Raw genomic sequence first — 9,723 nt, 5'->3', positions numbered from 1 at the left:
ACAACTACGCATGTTGTTACAGTAATGTGTAGAATGTATTTTATTTATTCTTTTTTTATTATCATTGCAGCCCTGGAGTTTTTTCCCTCTTTTTTCACCTTTTTGGTTATAATTTTCAAGTACTATATTCATATAAAAAAATGAAATTTTGGTTAATTTCTGATTCATTCATGTTACAAATGCTTTCAATAAAGTGAAATTGTGTTACAATATTCTATATGAAGAACTGATTTATGTGGAAAATAATTGAAACTTTAAAAAAGAAAAGTTCATCAATTATGTAATGCTTCCTGTTGTTAGTGTATTTTAGGTCAGTGTGTTGTGAATGAAATGTGTGTTTTCTGAATGAGAATTGTTGCCAGTGTTATGTTGGTCTGAGTGAATTTTGTAGGTGAGATTAACTGTTTGGCCAACATTCATGCTGGTAATGCAGACTGTTGTGAAGAGTTTTGAAAATGTGGTTTCAGTATTGAACAATGCTTGTTAGCAACTGAAAAAAACTGTAAATATTTAGACAGATTCCAATCTCAGTTGGAGGGATAGTCAGGTGTTGAATTTATTTTCATTATTGGACACAGTAAAATAGGACTCTTTGAATCTGATTTGTTCAGTGTGTATGAAGAACAACACAGAGGAGCAGAGAGAAAATTATATCTGGGTAACCCTTATTGAACAAAAATATATGGGAATATACTGCAAAATATAATGCGATGTATTACATAATACATTTCCATATATGGGAAACTAGTGCTTATAATTTTCAATATACTGCAATATATGCATCGACCATGTATGGCTATATATTGATACATATAAAATATTTATAAATGAAGACAAAAATAGCATTACATTCATACATTTTATCCTTTATTGTGTACATAATTGCACATACATGTTCCCATATAAATGTGAATGTATTACACACACACACACACACACACACACACATTATATATATATATATATATATATATACACATTCATGGAAGGAGTTACAATCAGTGGTTACAACAGACTTCTAGTTCCCAGCATGCTTTGCTTCTGACTGTTAAAGGAGTAAATGTTAAAATTAAGTGCTTTTTCCTGTGTTTTGCTCAATATTAATATAGGAGGAGATCTGTTGGTGTTTAACGTTGTGTTATTTTGGAATTTAAAAGGTTTTCTGGTATGTGTGAGTTTTTGGGGTTACCATTGTGCTGAAGAGTAGCCAGTGGTTAGGTTTAGGTTTATGATTGGCTGAAACACCATTAAGACTATAAAAACTTTATTTAAAAAGTAACGGCTATAAGTGCTATAGCACAGTGATAATCTCTTTGGTAGAAACTTTAGTACATGCAGGTGTGCTTTGTTAACTAACTTGAAAATATGGAACATTTAAAATGTAAATTATTATAAAATATAAGAAATGTATTACATAATATATTGTACCATATATGTGTTTATACTGCATGAGTAAATATATCTGCAATGTAATATACATATGTTATATATGTTATATGTTATATATGATCCACATCGGATCACGGATTATCGACACAATCCTCGACAGAAAGGCAAAGGGGGAGGTGTTGCTGTAATTTATAGTAATATATTCAGAATCATTCAAAAGAATTTCAAATATAATTCCTTTGAAGTGATGGTGCTGTATATAACATTATGTAAGTTGACATTTGTGCTGGCTACTGTATACAGGCCACCAGGGCACCATACTGACTTTATCAAAGAATTTGCTGATTTTCTATCAGAGTTAGTACTGGCTGCGGATAAAGTCCTTGTTGTTGGTGATTTTAATATCCATGTAGATAATAATAAAGACGCATTTGGATTGGCATTTGCAGACATTTTAAACTCTATTGGAGTTAGACAACACGTGTCAGGACCCACTCATTGTCGTAATCATACCTTAGATCTAATACTGTCGCATGGAATTGATATTGATGCTGTTGAAATTCTACCGCAGAGCGATGATATATCAGATCATTATTTAGTCTCGTGTATAATACAATTAGCCAAGGCTACAAAACCACCACCCAGCCATAAATATTGTAGAACCATCACGTCTACCACTAAAGATTGCTTTATAAATAATCTCCCCGAGCAGTTTCATCGCCTTAGTATACCTGATAGATGCAGTCGCTCCTTTACGTCTAAAGAAGATTAAGGAAACTAATCCAACGCCGTGGTATGATGAGCACACTCGGGCTCTAAAACGAGCTGTTAGAAAAGCTGAACGTAGTTGGAAGAAAACAAAACTAGAAGTTTTTCGCCTTTCGTGGAAAGAAAAAATGATTGAGTACAGAACGGCTATAAGAAATGCTAGATCTACTTATTTTTCAAATCTCTTAATAGAAAACAAACATAATCCTAGGTATTTATTTGACACAGTGGCTAAATTAACTAGAAACAGAGATTCAACTGCTGGCGTTTCCATAGAGCACAGCAGTAATGACTTTATGAACTTCTTTACTTGCAAGATTGATAATATTAGAGAGAAAATTAAAAACATGCAACCGTCTACAGTTTCGCTTCAGACAGTGCACTGTAGTGTCCCTGAGGTAAAACTAGAATCATTCGCCGCTATAGGAGAGGAAGAATTATCTAAACTTATCAAATCATCAAAATCAACGACATGTATGTTAGACCCAATGCCGACTAAACTACTGAAAGAAATGCTTCCAGAGGTCGTCGGTCCACTTCTTGATATAATTAATTCATCGTTAACACTAGGATACGTGCCAAAAAACCTTTAAGCAGGCTATTATTAAACCTCTTATTAAAAAACCTCAACTAGATCCGAGAGATTTAGTAAATTACAGGCCAATCTCGAATCTACCTTTTCTGTCAAAGATACTAGAAAAGGCAGTTTCATCACAACTGTGCTCCTTTTTAGAAAGAAATGGAATCTGTGAGGATTTCCAGTCAGGATTTAGACCATACCATAGTACTGAGACTGCTCTCGTTAGAGTTACAAACGATCTACACTTATCATCCGATCGTGGCTGTATTTCTCTATTAGTGTTATTAGATCTCAGTGCTGCTTTTGACACTATCGATCACAACATTCTTTTAAAAAGACTTGAAAACTATATTGGCATTAGTGGAATTGCTTTGGCATGGTTCAAATCATACTTATCTGACCGTTATCAGTCTGTAATAATTAATGAAGAGATGTCGTATCGATCACAGGTTCAGTATGGAGTACCACAAGGCTCAGTACTAGGACCGTTGCTTTTCACTCTGTACATGCTGCCCTTAGGAGAGATAATTAGGAAGCATGGTGTTAGTTTTCACTGCTACGCTGACGATACTCAGCTCTATATTTCCTCGCGCCCTGACGAAACCTACAAATTCACAAAACTAACAGAATGCATAGCTGACATTAAAAACTGGATGACAAGAAATTTCTTATTATTAAATTCAGAAAAAACTGATATCCTAATCTTTGGACCAAAAACTTCCTCACGAAAAAACCTTGAATACTCTCTAACACTTGACGGGTGCTCCATTAAATCTTCGTCCTCAGTTAGGAACCTGGGTGTGCTCTTCGATACCAATCTTTCATTTGAAAGTCATGTTTCTAGTATCTGTAAAACCGCCTTCTTCCATCTAAAAAATATATCTAAATTACGACATATGCTCTCAATGACAAATGCGGAACAGTTGATTCATGCATTCATGACCTCAAGACTAGATTATTGTAACGCTCTACTGGGTGGTTGTTCTGCTCGGCTTTTAAACAGACTACAGTTGGTCCAAAATGCGGCAGCTAGAGTTCTTACTAGAACCAGAAAGTATGACCATATTAGCCCAGTTCTGTCAACATTACATTGGCTCCCTATTAAACATCGTATAGATTTTAAAATCTTGCTACTTACTTATAAAGCTCTAAATGGTTTAGCTCCCCAGTACCTAAGTGAGCTCTTAATGCATTATAGTCCTTCACGTTTATTGCGATCTCAGAATTCAGGCCAGTTGATAATACCCAGAATATCAAAATCAACTGAAGGCGGCAGATCCTTTTCCTATTTAGCACCTAAACTCTGGAACAATCTTCCTAGCATTGTTCGGGAAGCAGACACACTCTGTCAGTTTAAATCTAGACTAAAAACACATCTCTTTGCTCTTGCATACACATAACACATTATCAATACATTAACATTTTTTCAAATCCGTTAAAGGATTGTTACGCTGCAATAATTAGGTCGGCCGGAACCGAGAACATTTCCTATAACACTAGATATACCTGTACATCAGAATAAGAATGGCATCTACGCTAATATCTGTCTCTCTGCTTATCCGAGGTTTGCCGGGTGCTGGATCCAGGCCGTATCCAGATCAGATGGAGAACCTGTGTCTGGACCTGACTACAACGTAGCCCAGGAGACAATGGGCCTACAGATCCAGTTCTGGCTGCATAGATTTTTAATCCCCGTATCCGCTTACAATATATATATATAATCTATTTTTAATCTCTATAATAAAAATGTATAATTCAGATTTTGATCTCCATATCCATTTACATATATTATATATATCTTCCAAGGGGTTTTTTCCCTCCTAGGACTTTTTTCCCACGCTGGGTTTTCTCCTAGGGGGTTTTTTCCACCCCTGGAAGTCAGCCGACATTGGCTTAATGTAGCACCATCTTGTATATGTTACATATTATCACGCTTGTTTGTACAGCTTATTTTTAACCACTTCCCTTTTTTCTGTGCTTCTAATATGTAAAGCTGCTTTGAAACAATTACCAATTGTAAAAGCGCTATATAAATAAATTTGACTTGACTTGACTTGACATATAAATCTAGATATTATGAAGTATATTACTGAATATAAAATTACATACATTATTATATATTAGTAAATATATTATCACATATTTTTCAATATATGAAAAGCGGCAATTCAATATATTTTTCTGTGTATTTTCAAATATACTGTTAAATCATGTAATATATTGATCATTCATATATAGGGAAATATATTTTCTTTCCATAAGGAAAGGGAGAGGAATAGATGAAGGAGGAAAGGAAAAGTTGGATCAGAACAAGGGAGAAGAAGAGGTATGGGAGAGGAGTAGGAATGTGTGCTGGATTGTGCATCATGGTTTTCCCCCTTATACATGTAGAACCTATGAAAGCTTATTTCTGCCATGAATAGAAAATAAAAAAAGGAATCAATTCTTACTTTTTTTTCTCTCAATTCCTTGTTTATATCTCACAGTTCTGAGAAAAAAAAGTCAGAATTTTGAGATGTAAACTCACAATTGCAAAATAAAAAATATTTTTGATAAAAAGTCACAATTACCTTTTATGCTTTTTTATTCTGTAGTGGAAAAAAAGCTTCCATAATAACCAAAGACCATGTATGTTGGATTTGTTGATTTGTTTTCATTTCTGTAAAAGCTTCATACTACAACGATTTTACCACGATTCCACATGCATTATACTTTTACTGCAGTAAAAGGAAACTGAACTAATGCAGTTTTCATAATGCCATCAGCTGTTAGTATTTTGACAGTCATTGCGCTTTGATTGACTATATGTTCATGTTGGATAGAAAACTAGTGCTATGTTTTGACAGAATGACTCGATTTTGAATCAGGTTTGCTGTGTTTTGATAGAGTTAGTATGTGTTGAAAAAGGTTTATAGCATTTTTGAAATGTAGAGTTTGTGTTTATTTAACAAAATATGATTTTGGGCAGAAAATTAACTATTTGGCTAATCATGTGATGTAGGTGTGTTGCTGTGTTAAGAGTTTAGAAAAAAGTACTTTAAGTATTGGTAAACGAAATATTTGTTTGAAATATTTGTTTAGTAACCATGTAGTTTAGTATAGTTTTTTTAAAGACATAGCAATTCATAATTATTAATGGTGGCAACACATTTTTTGGTGAAAGGTAAGACAGTAAAAGAGACAAAAAAATTCAAATTTTGTTCACATTTATTTTGCTTATTGTGCTCACAAAAAAAAATTAAGAACACCTTCAGCAGAGAGGTTTAATTGCAATTTTGTAGGCAAAGTTACATTCAATCTCTAAGTCAAACATACAGGCTTCTCCAATATTTACAAAAGAAAAAGACAAGATGCTACACAAACATTGCATCTGATAAGTTCCTTAATTTTGTTGTAATCGAAACAAACCACAGTATAAACAGGAACCAGAACATGTGTCACAGCTTGGTTTGACTTCAAAAATGCTCCAATGGTCTGAGGATGACTTGCTGATAAAAGAGCTGCATGTGCTTTTTGAGATCAAGATATCATTTGTACAATAATCACAGTTGAAACACCCCTTCTATACATACTTACACTTTAATAAGCTCAGAGATACACCATAAAGCATATGCAAATCATTTTCCTACTGAAATCACAGACCACTAAAAGTGTTTAAAAGTTCCCAGGATATTTAAAATATGTGGTTATAAACTTGGCATTATTGATTATATTGGCTTGAATTTAGAAAAAAAAAAAAAAAAAAAAAAAAAAAAAAAAAAATTCACTCTAGTTGTAAACTGTAGTGGATGAATTGTTGGTCATTCTGTTTTGGGGCTACTCCTTACATCTGTGGTATAAAGCTGAGCCACCAAGGTGACACGCTTAAAAAATAAAATAAAAAAATAACTCCCATTCCCAATCCCTGCACCCCATTTTGTTCCCTGAACCAGCTGCCTTTAATCCACAGTCATGTCCATATATTTTAAACAAGTTTACATTGTTTTGTTTGTATAAAAATCCAAAAAAAAAAAAGAAAAAAAAAAGTTAATACTGATGCCAAAAATAGATGAATACAAATTTTTCTGTATTATTCAATTTAGCCATCCATTTCACAGCTCTAGGAATAACCACAATGGTGGAGTGAGATTTGTGGAGGGGGAGATATAAAAAAACTAAAGACTAAAAAAATCTTTAAAATATTCCTTGTTGCTGACAAAGTTCTCCAAAGTCTCATACCCTGGCACTACTCCATTTTACAACAGGGAAATATTCCTTGATTATCTGTTCTTTTTTCCTTGCTCCCTCTCTCTCTCTCACTCTCTTGATGTGTGCAGTGCAGATTACTCTGTGGCAGATTCTGCATGGGCCTCTGGACTGGATTCTGCTTCTTGTACAGTGGGAGCGGATTCTTCTACCACAGGTGCTTCACTCTGAGAGGCCGCGGGCTCTGCCACTGCTGCTGACTCTGCTGGTTTCTCCTCCTCTTTGGGCTCTTCAGTGGCAGGACTGGCAGCCTTGGGCTCCTCTACCTGTTTCTCCTCTGGTTTGGTTTCTACAGCTGGCGCTGCCTCCTCTGCTGGTTTGGTGTTCTCTTCTAACACACCTCCTTCAACAGCTGCAGCTCCCTCAGTTTTGGCTTCCTCACTACCTGCCACCACTGCCTCCTCGCCGCCATCTCCTGTCTCCTTCTTGGTTTTCTTAAAAGAGAAGCCACTTAACTTGAAGGACTTCTTGAAAGAGAAGCGCTTCTTCTTCTTCTTGGGCGTCTCGTTGCTTGTGGAGGGAGTTGCACTATCCTCAGCTTTTGCAGCATCCTCTTCAGTGGGTGCACTCACTTCTGTGTTTGCCTCTTCTCCCTCCGCAGCCTCCTTTTCAGCAGGAGCTGCCTCAGCCTTCTCTCCCTCCTCAGCCGCTGCGCTGCCATTAGCCTGAACCTCTTCTTTCTCCTCAGCAGCCGCTGGAGAGGCATCTCCATTCACCTTTACATGGCCATTTTCCTAAAGCAAAACACAGACCATCATTACACAACCAGCCTTAAGTCTTGCACTCTGTTAACAAGCACTACCACAATAAGACACAGTGGAGAGGCTGCATATACAAAACAATTCGCTATGCACACCGCTAAAAATAACTGCTTCGATTTTGTCCACAATATATGTTAAAGAAAAGACAATTTGGCGTAAACACTTTCGTTCACACACGAAGCCTCCGTGTGTCATAGGTAGGAGTTGAGGCGCAATACACTGCCACAACCTCCAGAGGGCAGCGTTACACCATTAACCCTTCGAAAGAACTGACGCGCCAAATAAGCAAACAAACCCGTACAAAACACAGATTGTATGAATGGCCATCAAGGCACAGTATAACGTATTTAAATGATTATAGTAGTTTTAGTTGATCTATTGTGGTTTCCCCAATGGACCTATTCCATTGATATACTGAAGCGTCTATCGAGCGTCTGTGAATAAAGGCGTGGCGAGCCATTGTTACTCTTAACAATCAACCCCCCACACTTCCCCCTCATTTTCAAGACGGACCGAAACAAAACATTAAATAAAACAGTAAATTAAATGATTTAACACAATTCCCTAGTTTTCCTGGATAAAACCAGCATCACCTCTTTCAATTCTCCATAAAGAACGTTCTTCAATTCGAAACATAGGTTTCTCAAGAACAAATAACGCCAAATCGGATTTTGAAAAAAACATTTAAGCAACATTAAAGCATTTTACGATCATACATATATCCAATACATGAGAACTGACAAAGCCTCTGGGTTATAAACATTGAATAATTTGCGTGTCGCCAGAAGAACTCCGCGTCAGTATCCGTACAATGAACACCATAAATAAATCAGTTCTCCTATTAAATGACCGTTATTTTACCTGCCCGTTGGCTTTAGAGGGTGAAGCTGCAGCATCTCCGGGTTTTTCTGCAGCCGTTTCTTCTTTTCCAGCAGTCTTAGAGAATTGCGCTCCCATGCTTTTACTCCAACAAAGAGCTCAACAGATCCCCAATACAGAACAAAGAGCAACAAGCCTCTTCCTTAGAATACAACACCTGGCCAAAGAGCGCGCTAAAAGTGAACGTAGCAAGCAAATCCAGTCACAGAGAAGAAAACTGTAGAAAAAAACCCTTGGAAAGTGCAAGTATTTATTTAAATCCTAGATTTGTGCCTGTAACACTCTAGACTGCACAGAAAATGGAGAAATTTCCCTGGTTACTAATAAGATGCGGAGTCCAACGCCCAACTGCACCGATGAATGGGCATTCCACGCGATGACGTCACTCAAAGTCGTCGTCGCCCAATCAGAATAGATTCTCAGTGAGAGGGCGCAACTTAAATCTTAACCAGCCAATCATCGCCGACCGTCTGAACGTGGGCGCGTCTTAAAAGTCTGGAGCGAACAATAGAAATGGACACTGCTGTAAATATAAAACCAAGAATACATTTAAGAGAATCCAAACATCTGTTTTTCCAAAACGCTTGTCCTATGTATACTGGATGTTCAGCATCTTAGAAATGGTTTCTTTATGAGGTTTTTATCAAAACATTTTGTTAATTAATTTTGTACATCAATAATTTTACTTTGATGAATAGGTGAATTTTCTTCTGGATCTGAGTAATCTGAGATTAACTTGATTTATGTGAATGTCAAATGTGTACTGATCTCCAGTGCTTACTCACTGTAGGCTTGCTGTAGCATACTATTTACACTTTCTAGATGACATAAATCTAGAAAGATTAAGAGAGAAAATATATATATAAAAAAAAATACAAAATAAAAAAGTTATTTAAGATACAAAAAAAAAAAAAATGTCATTTGTCCATTGTCCATGTCACCACCTACCTAACAAATTGTTTGTTCTAAGAACATATTCCAAACATTCCGTTTTGGTTATGGAAACATTAAAATGGAAACATAAAAAAAAAAAAAAAAAAAAATTCAACTATGTATGATGTTGCTGAAACACTCTTTCAACTTAATTTTATTAACAACTCA

At 35.9% G+C, this 9,723-nt stretch overlaps 1 protein-coding gene across 1 annotated transcript; it reads right to left on the bottom strand.

Annotated features, from left to right (window-relative positions):
• Window positions 1-6,449: 6,449 nt before the first annotated feature.
• marcksa (myristoylated alanine-rich protein kinase C substrate a) lies at window positions 6,450-9,042 on the bottom strand. Its single transcript, XM_048206967.1, has 2 exons — window positions 8,605-9,042; window positions 6,450-7,716 (listed from the first exon to the last, which is right to left on the bottom strand). The coding sequence occupies exons 1-2, from the start codon at window positions 8,698-8,700 to the stop codon at window positions 7,060-7,062; spliced, it is 753 nt and encodes a 250-aa protein (XP_048062924.1). The 5' UTR covers window positions 8,701-9,042; the 3' UTR covers window positions 6,450-7,059.
• Window positions 9,043-9,723: the final 681 nt, after the last annotated feature.

Source organism: Megalobrama amblycephala, linkage group LG11, assembly GCF_018812025.1.
Source record: "Megalobrama amblycephala isolate DHTTF-2021 linkage group LG11, ASM1881202v1, whole genome shotgun sequence".
In the NCBI taxonomy this organism is placed as follows: Eukaryota; Metazoa; Chordata; class Actinopteri; order Cypriniformes; family Xenocyprididae; genus Megalobrama; species Megalobrama amblycephala.
This window is presented reverse-complemented; position numbering and strand designations above follow the sequence as displayed.

Coding starts and splice junctions, on each gene's coding strand:
- marcksa (XM_048206967.1), bottom strand. CDS start 8,700: ATGGGAGCGCAATTCTCTAAGACTGCTGGAAAAGAAGAAACGGCTGCA. Junction 7,717..8,604: donor CCTCTAAAGCCAACGGGCAG/GTAAAATAACGG, acceptor GTTTTGCTTTAG/GAAAATGGCCATGTAAAGGT.